General features: G+C 59.3%; 1 protein-coding gene across 1 annotated transcript; it reads right to left on the bottom strand.

Moving 5' to 3' along the window:
- Positions 1–4960: 4960 nt before the first annotated feature.
- On the bottom strand, positions 4961–11584 carry IHH (Indian hedgehog signaling molecule). Its single transcript, XM_029225552.1, has 3 exons — positions 10818–11584; positions 8123–8384; positions 4961–6383 (listed from the first exon to the last, which is right to left on the bottom strand). The coding sequence occupies exons 1-3, from the start codon at positions 11127–11129 to the stop codon at positions 5725–5727; spliced, it is 1233 nt and encodes a 410-aa protein (XP_029081385.1). The 5' UTR covers positions 11130–11584; the 3' UTR covers positions 4961–5724.
- Positions 11585–13079: the final 1495 nt, after the last annotated feature.

The raw sequence follows: 13079 nt of genomic DNA, 5'->3' as shown, positions 1-13079 counted from the left end.
TAGTTTATTTATCTCTGAAATGGGGGGGGGGTAATTGCCTTATCCTGCTTCCCCATGCACATGAGAGGGGTCTTACACGGACTGCAGGGAGTGACAGCCCAGAGATTGAGGCTCCCCAACCCCTACCTGGGTGGGAAGCCCCCTACGTCTATCCCTGTGCGTGCAAAGCAGCCTGGGTGTGGCTTGAGGCAGCACGGGCTTGCAAGGTGGGGCTGCTATCTGCCCTACCTGGCCTTATCAGATCCGGGCTGGCCACAGCTCGGCCAGTGGAACAAAGAGGCTTTGAGAACAAGGCTGGGGTGTGGGATGTGGGCCCGAGCTCCGGGAGGCGCGCTCCACCCAGGGGACAGAGGGCATGGGTTGGGAGAGCGGCCACCGCCAACACCTGCCAGAAGTTTTCCTGCAGCAGGGGCACCATCTGAGGTGGGGAGCAGGGCCTGTGCTCCCCACTGAGGGCCTCCATTCCTTCTTTGGGGTGTTTCCTGCTCCAGCACTTCCCACCAGGCCCTCACCTCTGCCCCTTTTATGGGGTGAAGCGTTTCTCCTCCCCTACTTCCATTTCCCCTCCTGGCACCTTCGAGCCCCAGTCGCACTGGCTCCCAGTCCTTGAGCATGGCCTACGCTCTCCTCCGCGCATCCGCTCCCAATCATCCATCCACCTACCCTTGCCCAAGTCACACATACCCAGCCCCAAACCACTTCCAGGCAGTGCCCAGACACTGTACATCCCATCCCCACCCCTCGTCATCTCTCCCCACTTCCTCCCGTGCGACACTGTAGGGAACTTCTCTCCAAATTTTCACCACCTGAAGAATCTGACTGAGCCTGGCAGAGGCCGAGGCCCATCGGGGCCAGAGTTTAAGGTTGTACGAGTTATATACTGCACAAGGGCTCTAGGCTGGGCAGACAAGGTGGGGGGGGGGCCTGAAATCCAGACGTTTTGCATGCCCCGCACGACCTCAGTGTGAGGCTTTCTCCTAAACAGACTTCCTGGTGCCAGGCCAGGAGAGTTGTCTTTTCTAGTTGCATCTTCTGAAGGGGCGTTTTGCTAAGATTTTTAATGGAGGGTCACCTGTTTCCGGTTCCCATCCTGGGGCTGCAGGTGCTAACAGCAGGCCTGGCTGCCTAAAGGATTGTTGCATTGGTTCAGCCCTTCCCCTTCCCTTCCCTTCTCACTGTCAGAAGCCACTCCACAGGCATCCCCTTTGGGCAGGAGCTGGGGGAGAGGGCTGAGTGTGAGCCACAGGGCTTTGGAAGAGCCATGCCCAGCAGTGATGGGGTCTTTCCAAACAAGAGAGGAGGCTGCAAGGACAGCTTGGGGCCGGGTACCTGAGGAGAGGTCTCGCACAGACTAGTTGGGAAGGCAGGTGCAATGGTCCCTGTGTTGTGGGCAGTCTGCCCAGGCAGCTTTAGAGGCCTCACAGCCAGGAGGCTCCCCTACTTTGTCTCCTGGACTCCCACAAGCCAGGTCTCCCCAAGCACCTGACACTTCAGCATGGTCTTCTATTTTTTTTTTTTTTTTTTTTTTTTTTTTAGTGTTTCTTTCTTTCTTTGGCTGCACTGGGTCTTAGTTGCGGCATGTGGGATCTTTTAGTTGTGGTATACGGGATCTTTAGTTGTGGAGTGCGAACTCTTAGTTGTGGCATGAGGGATCTATTTCCCTGACCAGGGATCAAACCCGGGCCCCCTGCATTGGGAGCGTGGAGTCTTAGCCACTGGGCCACCAGGGAAGTCCCTCAGCATGGTCTTGCACCTTGCCTGGACTGGGATATCAGGGGCTACTCTGAATCTCCTCCCCATGCACTTCCGGGATGGGGGTAGGGGTGCAGGCAGAGAGAGCAGAGCCTGGAGGGTCCCTTGAACTCAGGTAGACCAGCCTTGGACAATGAAAAGAGAGGATATCTATATGGGCAAGAAATCCCTGGACATCTCCCTTGAAGGTGTGGACACTAAGGCCAGAGAAGAACCAAGGTCAAGGACGTGGGGGAGCTGGATCTCATGTTTAAAAACCCAAAGTTGATGTGCGCCCCTTCCTTGCCTTCATTGCTCACCTGAACTGGCTTCAAGTCCTGGTCATTCTGTTGCCTAAATGTCACCTTCCTTCTGACCCCACGGCCATTTCTTCAGTCCAGGTCACCAACTTCTCTGCCCAGCAAATGAACTCCCTGCTTCCACAGCTGCCTCTCTGGTCTGTGCTCCACAGTGCTGCTGGGTGAGCTTTCTGAAACAATCTAGTTGCAAGCTTTTCCAGACTTCAAACCTCCTGGGTGCTCCCCAAGCCCCCGAGATAAAGTCCAAATTTGGGGAACACAAAGATCTGTGTTGTCTAACTCCGGCCAGCTCTACATCAGCTTCGCCATATGCCCACCTGTGCCAGATGGCTTTGAGATTGCGGACCTGATGCTGGTTCTTCCAAGCCTTTTTTTTTTTTTTTTTTTTTTTTGCGGTACGCGGGCCTCTCACTGTTGTGGCCTCTCCCGTTGTGGAGCTACAGGCTCCGGACGCGCAGCCTCAGTGGCCATGGCTCACGGGCCCAGCTGCCCCACGGCATGTGGGATCTTCCCGGACCGGGGCACGAACCCATGTCCCCTGCATCGGCAGGCGGACTCTCAACCACTGCGCCACCAGGGAAGCCCCTTCCAAGCCTTTGCATTTACCATGTCTTCAGCCTGGATCCCTTCCTTTACTTAGCTGCCATGCAAACTTCTCCTTGCTCTACCTGCAGCATCCTCGCCTCCAGGAAGTCTTCCTAGTTCCCAGGATCTCCATGGCACTCTCATAGCCCCTGTGAGGATGTCAGCCACAACACTCAACACATGGTGTGGATATTTGTCTCCCCATGTTGCTCCCTGCTACCCGGGAGTTCACTGAGTACAGGGACTGCCTCTTTCCCTCATTCTGACACAGTGCCTGGCACAAGGGTGTCCAGCAAACGATGACCAAACAATGACCATTGTGGATGCAGCTGCCTTGGGGGCTGAGTTTAGGCCCGAGAGGAAAGGCAGGCATGGGGCCAGTAGCTACCCGGGCCTGGGCAGTACGGTTGACTTTCCTCTGGGCCTCGGCATCATACAAAGGATAAGCAAGCTGGGCTCTGGTGGGAGGGATTGAGGCCATCGCGCTGCAGAGGTGGAGGATGACTTTCCAGGCTGTCTCTGCTTGTCCAGCTGGCACTGTCACTGCAGTTCTGGGCCACTATGCCCAGAAAAACTGCAGGGCCTCACCTCTAGCCCCAGGTTGGTCTTTTGAGGGTCTGAATTCCAAGTGTTTTTCTGAATCTTTGCAGCCACCTCTGTCTGAAGAATAAATGTGTTTCGTGAGGAGACTCTTACAGAACAGAAAGGTCTAGGGACACCAAATGGCTCTGTGTCTGCAAGACAAAATATGCCCAGGCCCCGTAGGAGAGGCATGTAGGCCCCCCCCCATAGGGGAGAGTCTTGATCTCTCTACCCCGCACCACCCTCTCCCCCAACCATGCAAAATTTCTATAAAAGAACGAATGTGCAAATGAATGGACAAGAGCCTCCTGAACTTGACCTTCTGTTTCTCACTGCAAATGAGTTCATAGATGTTCTGGTCCCTATGAACCTGGTCCATGAGAGTCTCTGCCACAAGGTGATGAGTAGTATACTCTATGTGGTCTGACAAAACAGATTTCCGGTCCCGGAATGCTAAGAGTACCTTCTGGAAAGGACCCAAGTTCACCAAGGGAAAAGCCCTGTGGTAAGAACAGTGGACCTGCGAGCAAGATGCATGAGTTCAAATCCTGCTCCTGTCCCTTGCTGCATAATCTTGGGCGAGTTACTTAACCTCCCCGTACTTCTGTGTCCTCACCTGGGAAACGGTAAGGTTACAGTATACACCGCATAGGGTTGCTACGAAAATGAAGTTGGTGCTGCATGTAAAGCACTTAGAACGATGCCTGGCAATGGTTAGTCTTCATCAGATGATAGCAGTTGTCATTCTAGTCTGTGGGGGCCTATTCCTCTCAGATGACACAGTCTCCAGGGCAATGAATTTTTCTCTGGAGTTTTCCTTCCTGGAGGGGGGGATGGTAAGGTAAGAGTCTGGGCAGTCATGCCCCCCCACTTCCAACACAGAAGTCTGTCAGAGGATAGAACCTGGGCAGGGGTGTCCTTTAACAATTGGCCCTCCATGGTCAGGGGAGCTCTGATTTGTAGCATATGCCAATTTCTGTGGTGTAAATATGCCCACTATGGCCTATTTCAACTGGCTCACAATATTCCTGAAAATTTAACAACTGTATCAAAGGACCAGGGAGTCTCAGATGGTCTATAATGAGTACAGAAAAACCTGCCATGGGATACAGAAACCAAGAGACAAGGAAGAAGGGGGTCATCTTGTCTTGGCAATAAACTGGCATCCTTTAGACTAAGTTCCTGGGCCTCAATCTGGATCTATTAAAGCAGAATCCTGGAAGTGGGACCAGGAATCGTTTTTAAACAAGCTGCCCAGATGATTCTGAGGTTTGAGAACTGCTGGGTTAGGGACCCCTGACTTACCCAAGAAGTCAGGATGGGCTACAAGGCAGGTGTGAATTCTACAGAATATTTTCATACCACGGTTCATTATCCACTGTGAAAAATCAGAAACCCTGGCCCTGAGAAAGACCAGAATAAGCAGGGAAAGCACCTTAAATCAGGCACAAGGAGATGGTTCTAGATGAGGGAAATGACCATGGACTAGTTACATCAGTTCTTTCTCTGGTCTAACTGTTTAGGGTAAACTTTGGAGTCAGCATGGAAAGGCCTTGCCTGGCACAGAGCACAGCTCTCTGTTGAGACTTTGCAGACCTACTGGGTGAGAAAGGGCCCACAGAGGGGGTGGGAGCTCTAGAGGTTTTGTCCTTGGAGGAAGGTGAGCACAGCCCTGGACAGCCCCACCCATGGCTCCGGGCTATCTGTGTATCGGCCCTACTCGGCATCCTGGACACTAGGGCTCTAACAACTTAAATAATTTTTATTACAAAAGGAAGAAAAGACCAAAACATCCCCCAAATTTTCCCATGGGCTTCCCCCTTGGTGCCAATAAATAAGGTGGGGGAGACTGACCGGAGGAGGGGTGGGGGGTCATGGTTCAGCAGAAGTGGGAATGCAGAGCCTGGGCAGGGGTGGGAAGGACATCCAGCCCCTCACCCAGTCCTGGCACTACGATCACATTGGCCGGAACACGGAACTCTGTACACTGATAGCGACAGTCTCTGGATGTGTCCCGAGGAGCGTGGCCAGAGAGGAAGGTCATGCCTCAGGATGGCCAGGCTGGCTGCCCCACCCTGCAGCCTTCTGAGTTCTGGGCAGCCTTGAGTCCAGCCGGCTCCCTGCTGGCTCCCAGGGAATCTAGCAGCATCAACTGAGGTGCAAGCCCACTTAAGAGGGGCCTAAGATGGATGGAATGAGCCCTCCCCATTGCGGGAGGCAAGTATGAAAAATCATAATGAGAGCTGGCTGGGTTGGGACCCACTGGTCTCTAGGATAGAAAGAGAGGCCACCCCCCACTGCCAGCTCAGCTTGCAGCTTTGTCACTACACCAGGATGGGGGTGGAGGATGCTGGCATTGCCCAAGTCTCAGTGATGTACACCTGTGGTGGAGGAGATGGTAGAAACCAGTGTCCCCGCTCAGGCCCCTTCCAGGGCCAGCGCCCTCCTGGCAGGTAGGCCTTTGGACCCATTTGGGCAGTTCTGGGAGGGCAGTAGAGGGATCCTTTCAGCTCCCTGCGCCAGCCATGCCCAGTGAGTGGAAGCTGCCCTCTTCCAGCAAGAGACGTCCCAGGCGGTAGAGCAGCTGGGGGTACCAGTGCACACCCTCCCCTGGGGTCCAGCTGCCCCACGCCAAGCTGTGAAACAGTCGCAGGGGCCAAAAGGCCAACTGAGCCAGCTGGTGGTCAGCCACGGCCGCGAAGCAAGAGGCCACCACATCCTCCACCACCAGTGTCCCATGCCTCGTTAATGGGGCGTAGGCCCCAAGGGCCACATGTGTGGAGACGGCTGCCACTCGGGCAGGCTGCAGGCCTGGGACCCCCGCCACCAGCACATACTGGCCGGGCTGCACTTGGCTGGCAAACGTGGCCCGGAAGTGGGTGGCCGGCTCTGTGTGATTGTTGGCCGTGAAGAGCAGGTGGGCGGGTGTGAGTGCCAGTCGGCGCGGGGGGTCCTGGGTCTCGATGACCTGGAAGGCCCTCAGCCTGTCTGGTTCGCGATCGAGGAAAATGAGTACGTCGCTGAAGGTGGGGTTCCCATCCTCCCCCATGGCCAGCACTCGGTCTCCTGGCCTCACGGCTGACAAGGCCACACGTGCCCCACTCTCCAGGCGCACCTGGGCTCCAGCAGGGAAGCAGCCGCCTGTCTTGGCCGCGGCCGAGTGCTCTGTGGGAAGAAGGGACATGAAGGCATTACTGCTGTGGAGCTTGGATTCCCGGTCACAGCATCCCTCCCCAGTCCAGCCAGAGTTCCTCTTGCTCCCAGGCTGCCCCCCATCGCCATATCCTGTCCCCTGCCCCCCACTTTCCATGCAGCTTTGAATCCACCCCAGCCCACAGTGTGACCTCCTGCCCTCCTCCCCAGCCTAATGCTTTGCCAATGAGAGGAGCACACTGAGGCTTCAAGACCCAGTGGGTGTGAGGGAAAGGGCCCTCCTGAAGCCCATGTGAAGCCCCACCATCTGCTCCCAATCCTGACAAGGCTGTGAAGTAGTCAGAGAGGCCAGAGGTCAGCTGAGCCAAGCAGTGGTCAGCTGTGACTTGACACCCAGAAGCTGCAGCTTCGTCGAGAAGGCAAGTTGCTTAGCACCTCTGGCATCTGGATGTCCCATTATTTCTCACCCATTGCTAAGATGCTCCCCAAAATTGCCCTCTCAGACTGACACCCCAAGTTCTGTGCCAGAAGCGGCCCTTGGAGTCTATACCCCAAGGGAGAGAAGGACCAGTCAGTGGCGAGAATACAGACTCCTGGGGAAGCTCAGAGTGAATGGCCAGGCTAGGGTGTGGCTCAGTGGCAAGGGTGAAATCACCATCTTCGGTTCATGTGCTGGGTCCTTGTGCGGGGACGGGACACCATGGCATCAGTGGGTGGGATGCAGAATAGTGTTTGGGGGTTAGGAGTTACGAAGGCAAGTGGCCACCCTAGGAGCTGGCACCTGGCCGACGTTAGCAGGTGAAGGGTTGATGTGACTTGAAGCAGACACAGTTGGCAGGGAAGTGCTGAGGGGAAAGGTCAGGGTGGGGTCACCACTGTGAGCCCAGGTGGGATCAGGAATAGTAAAAGCCTGCCTGGTCTCAGTGTGCCAGGTCTGTGAGTGTGACAGCTGCATGGGGCCGGCACGGAGGGCTGAGCCTGCAGCGAGGGGGGACCACGCTGGCAGTCACACAGGAACCATTTGAGGCATCCATGACTGGGTTCAATGCAGGTGACAGGGACGCTGACAAGATTTGAAGGGGGGGGGGGGGACGAGGCCCCAGTGCCTGCCAATTCTGATCAACAAGGCGGCCGATCTGGGAAAATCCACTTTATTAAGTCCACTCTGTTTATTCTTGCCCTCATGGCTGGCTTTGCCCCCAAATGTCCAGCTTCAGGGTCCTGGAGGAGAGGCTGGGGACGCCTGCGCCCCCTGAGAGGGGCGTACACAGTGCCTTAAAGGGCCTGACCTGCAGCTGGGCCGTGGGTTCTGAACCTCTGGGCTCCTGGCTCCCGCTCAGGCACGCTGGTGTCTGGGCACACTCTGGCCCCTGGTCCCACCCCACCCCCTAGCGTTCTGCACCACACTGGGTGGGGAGGCCGTCTCTGTCAGCCTGGCTTCCTCCATCTGGCCAGCTTGCTCTGTCTTGCACCTCCTGCGGCAGGCTCTGGACTGTGGACCGCCAAGTCAGCACCCAGCGTCGCTGGGACAGGGCCCTGTCTCCCTAGGCTCCTGCCATGACACTATCAGGCACGGGTCGAGCAGGTGGTCAGGAGCAGCAGCGGGGAGCGCCGCGGACGTCCTCTTCCCCGGGGTCCCCGCCTCCATCCCTGGGAGGGTCTCTTCACCTTCTTGGCCCCGGCGGGCCCAGCGCCGCCTGTCCACGCCCTGCGGCCCCGGCCCCGGGCCCAGCCCCCCGGCAGCGGCTCACCGGACTTGACGGAGCAATGCACGTGCGCCTTGGACTCGTAATACACCCAGTCGAAGCCGGCCTCCACTGCCAAGCGCGCCAGCAGTCCGTACTTATTGCGGTCGCGGTCCGACGTGGTGATGTCCACCGCGCGGCCTTCATAATGCAGCGACTCCTCCGAGTGGTGACCATCTTCATCCCAGCCCTCGGTCACCCGCAGCTTCACCCCGGGCCACTGGTTCATCACCGAGATGGCCAGCGAGTTCAGGCGGTCCTTGCAGCGCTGCGAGAGGAAAGGAGGCCGAGTTAGGGGGAGGAGCTGGCCCGCGGGCAGGTTACGGCGCAGCCTCGTCCCTCACTCTCCCACTGCACTCGCTGGAGTCGGGAAACCGGGGAGGGTGCTCTATCCCTCTCTCCTAGGAACAGAGAGTCCTAAAGTGCTCCTTCCCTTCTAGCATCAGCTGCCCCAGGGACCTGGCCCGCGCGGCGGCGCCACAAATCTGGAGGGCGCATCGATCCGCTCACCCTTGGGGGCTTTTCTCTAAGCTCTCTCTCTCTCCTGCTGGGATTACTGATCCCTCCACAGACAGGACTCCACCTTTTGAGCGCCGGGTCCCTCGGTCTCACCGCGGGACCAGGGGCCAGGGACCGCCTGCTGCCTGGAGAATAAAGGTGGTAGCAGAGCTGACTGCCGGCCGCCGGCCTGCTAGGCGTGCAAGCCTCGAGGCGCCCAGTAGGTGTCACCGTAGCCCCAGGGCTGAGGTCCCCGAAGCGGCCAGGGCGCAGCAGGCGCGGCAGGTGCGAAGCGCCTCAGCAGCCTGGGGGTGGGTTGGAGGGGAATCCTAAGCCTGCCTGGATCCCTCGGCGCCACAGAGCATTCCAGCTGGGACCCTCATGATCCAAAACCGGCCCGCACCCGCTCAGGGGAGGCGGCAGCCCGGGAACCAGAAGCTGGTGTAAAGGCCAGCGCCTGGCCTGGCCAGATGGAGGACCATGCGGATGGTCTCCCGCTGCAAGGGGTGCGCTCCGAGTTGATAAACCCAGGCAACGTTCTCCCTGAGTCGAGAGCCCTCAGCACCTCTGCGCCGCCCCTGTCTGGGAAGGGACCCGAGAAACTGAGCGTGTGATCTCAGGGAGCCGGCTTCATGCTCCGCCTCCCAGGGAGTGGGAGTAGAGCTGTGCCCTGGGGGAAGGACCGCAGAGATCATCGTCTGTGCTGGCTCCCTTCGTGCCTGGAGCCCAAGGGACCCCGCAGTTGACTGGGGGGAGGGGCCTGGGGGAGAGGGGCCTTTCCACAGTCCTTCACTTTGAGGTGCCAGGCGCTCCCAAGTGTAGGTAGCACATGTTTCGAACTACCCCCGCCCCTCAGAGCCCGGGCCCCACAGACCCTTGGACTCGGTCTCCCAGGAGCCAACAGCGGCTAAAACCCAAGGCCCTGTCGGTCCTCCCAGGATGCATCCCAGGATGCAATCTAGCTGGGGGTGCTCACTGCCCGGGGAGGGAGCTCCGTGTGTTCCTTGACGCCAGGCTTCTAGCCACCCACCTATGTCCGCTCCGCGGCCCCTGCTCCCCGCCCCTCTATCCCCCACCACCCCTCCCCTCCTCGGGTCCAGAGCCCGGGCACGCGCTGTCAATGATTGCCCAGCCCGTGGCCCGGATCCTTATCTGCATTCCTCGGCGCCCGGCCCGGCCCGGCCACCAGCCAACCTTCGCCCCGACACCCGCCGGCCAGACCCGGCGCCAGAGCGCATGCTGAGGGCCGTGGTCTAGCTGCCGTTCCCAGAGCACCTAGAAAGCAGGCCGCCTGCCTGCGGTGGAAGCCCCGGGAGACCACTAAGGAAGGGGACGGAGATGTCTTCCCTTGCGAACCCGGCAGCAGGGAAGAAAGTTTGCTCTCCACCCCCCCACCCCCACCCCTTCCCGAGGCGCTTGGGTTGAGTGCTGGTCCTGTTCCGAGCACGCAGAGACTAAAGTTAGCCCTGCTGTGGGGCTGTCCGGCATCCCAGCCCCTGTCTTTCAATCCATCCCCGCCACCAAATCCAGGGACCCCCCCCCCCCCCCCCCCCGAAGTTAGGTCTCAGAGCCCGGAGGCCTGGCACCTCACCCTTCAACTGCAGCTGCGCCGCTCAGCTCTCGGGACAGACACGTGGGCTTGCCCTTCAAGTTCCCTTCCCCACCTCCACCTCCTGGCTCTAATATTCCCCGCTGTTCCTTAAACCCAGACCCCGCCGGGGCGCTGCTCCAGGAGGGGGCAGCGCTGAGAACCGAGAGCGCACGGGAAGGAAAGGCCAGTGGGGCCCTCCGCGCCCGGAGCTTCTTCGCCTCAGGGGTGCCAAATCGCCTCGAAATGAAAGGGGCGCAGCCGTGCGGAAGATTAGGCCGGGAGGGACTGGTGCATCCCGGAGGCGCAGGAGGCAGTCAGGTAGAGGTACCTCCAGGTGCCGCATCTGACCTGAGCTGCCAGCACTCCAGGGCAGAGGGGCCACGGCCAACCGGCTGGGCTGTGGCTCTTGGCAGCGGGGAGCTCTTCTCACAGCCTCCGGCGGGCTCGGGGAATGCTAATACTCCGCCGGGACCCCGGCCGGCCCATCTCGGCGAGAAGGGCAGGTGCCAGGGGGCGTGCCAGCCAGTCAAGGAAAGGTGCCAGGGGGCGGGTAGGGCCGGGCAGGTGGCGGTGCTTCGGCGGCGGCGCCCAGCGAGGGCGTTTCGCGCTCACCTGGGTCATGAGGCGGTCGGCGCCTGTGTTCTCCTCGTCCTTGAAGATGATGTCGGGATTGTAGTTGGGGGTGAGCTCCTTGAAGCGCTCCGAGCTGCGCGCGATCTTGCCTTCGTAACGCCCGCTGGCGCCCAGGGTCTTCTCGGGCACGTTGGGGCTGAACTGCTTATACGCGAGCGGCACGAGCTTCCGCGGCGGCCGACGGCGGCTGCCCACCACCCGGCCCGGCCCGCAGCCCCGCGCCGCCGGCACCAGCAGCAGCAGCAGGAGCAGGCAGAACCGCAGTCGGGGCCGGAGCCGGGCGGGAGACATGGCCGGGGAGCCCAGGAGCCCGGCGGGAGAGGACGCCTGGTGGGCTGATGGGTGGGCGAGTCGACGGGAGCGCTGCGGGGTCTCAGGCGTCCGGGTGGCTCCGGGGGGCTCCAGGTGGGGGCGCCATGGGCTGCGCGGCGCGGCGCAGGGCCGGCGGGACTCAGGTGCAGGGCGGGGGCCCGGGGCCCTGGCTGGTGGCGGCGCTCTGTCCCCCTCGGCGCCTCGACTCTGAGCTGCCCGGCTCGCCGGCCGCCAATAAATAGGCCGGCCCGTTTGTTTTGGCAACGCGGCGACGGCGGGGGGCGGCGGGCGGCGGGGCTGCGGGCCGCCGGTCTGGGCTGGGCTGTCCGGGACGGCGGGCTGGCGGGCCCCGCGGTTAGCACCCCGGCCCGGCGGTCAGGCGGCTGGGGCGGAGCGGGAGCTGCTGCCGTCTGCGGCGCAGCCCGGGGCCGAGTGAGAGGGGAAATGGAAGAGATCCGGGCTCGGGCCCCGCGCAGACCGCACCCTACCCATGTCCCTGCCTCCTGTGCGCTCGACAGCAAACCTGCGGCAAGGGAAGCACAGCCTCCTCCCCCTCGGGCGGGCGGCCGCGGCACTAGCCAGCCCTCGTCCCGCTCGCTCCTCCGCCGCGCGTCCGCCCGCCCGCTGCCCTTGGCGCCCCCTGCACTGCCTGAGTCTGCCCTCCCCGCCCGGACGCGCCCCACCCCGCCTTGGCCTCGCCTCTGGGCTCCCCGCGGCTCCGGGGTGCCCCGCCAGGAGCTGCCACCCCCACAGAGACCGCAACCCACGGCGCGGCCGGACGCGAGGGGCGGGGGGCAGTGGCCGGACCGCATAGCCGCCTACGGTGTCCTTTGCGGGGAAGTAAACCCAAAAGGCAGGAGGCCGCTCATAACCTGGTGCCCCACCCTGGCCCAGGAGGCGCGCCCTCTCAGCTTGCTGGAGCTGAAATTCTGTATCAACCCGGTGCACATCCCACGGCCGTCCGGTCTGAAGCTGGGAGTGGGGCATTTAGCCTCATGAAGAGTAAAGGGGTGGGGGTGGGGGTTGAATTGGAAACACTGTTAAAAGGAGCAAGATGAAGTTGCGAAGGAATAGGCCAAGGTGTAGAGAAGAGAGGCTAAATGGTGACATCAACAGAATACGGGAGAACCCCGACTGACCACGTTGAAGACGGGCAGGCACAGATCGCAGGGGCCGGGGCTTGCTGAGAATGCAAAAAATGATTCAAAGCCGCAGGACACAGAAGCTGCTAAATAACTCTCTTAGCTCTACTTCACAAATGAACAAGGGCAGAGAATGCGTGGTGGCAGTCAGAGATGTAAACATGGGTTAATATGACATTCAGGAAAGCTGAATGAATTAGGATTCATTCTGTTAAAACAAGAAAAGACAAGTGTATTAAAAACAAACACCACCATCACAAATTATGTAATGTGTTTGCAGTATTTTCTACAAATTCAATATAGAAATAAAAGGGTGAGAAATAAAACGGTTTAAAAATTCTCATTGCAAGAATATTAATACAATAGGTACTGCTTATGTGCCTGATATATGGAAGCTATTAGATATTACTATACTAAGCATTCTACTTGCATTATCTAATTTAAACTTACAACTCCAAATGAGCTATTATCACCCGCATTTTGAAATTTTGAAGATTGTGCAGTTCAGAGAAGAAAAGCAACTTGCTCCTGGCTGAGGGATTCACCCCATCCCCCACACCAACTGACCCCAGAGCCCGGGCCCTCACTGGGCAGCACTCAGCCATCCAGTACAGCCTGGGTTTTGGACACTGGTAGATTTTCACAGATGTACTCACATTTTCTCTGGATCGACTTTATGAACACAAATTCAGAATTGGAAGGGACTCAAAAGTGAGTGCTTAATTCAAGCACTTCATATTACAGAAAAGGAAACTGAGGCCCACAGAAGGGAATTTAGGACGGCTCC

Source organism: Monodon monoceros, unplaced genomic scaffold (assembly GCF_005190385.1).
Source record: "Monodon monoceros isolate NGI ecotype Baffin Bay Population unplaced genomic scaffold, NGI_Narwhal_1 Super_Scaffold_16, whole genome shotgun sequence".
Taxonomy (NCBI): domain Eukaryota; kingdom Metazoa; phylum Chordata; class Mammalia; order Artiodactyla; family Monodontidae; genus Monodon; species Monodon monoceros.
The sequence above is the reverse complement of the archived record's forward strand: the minus strand, read 5'-3'. Positions and strand labels throughout refer to the sequence as shown.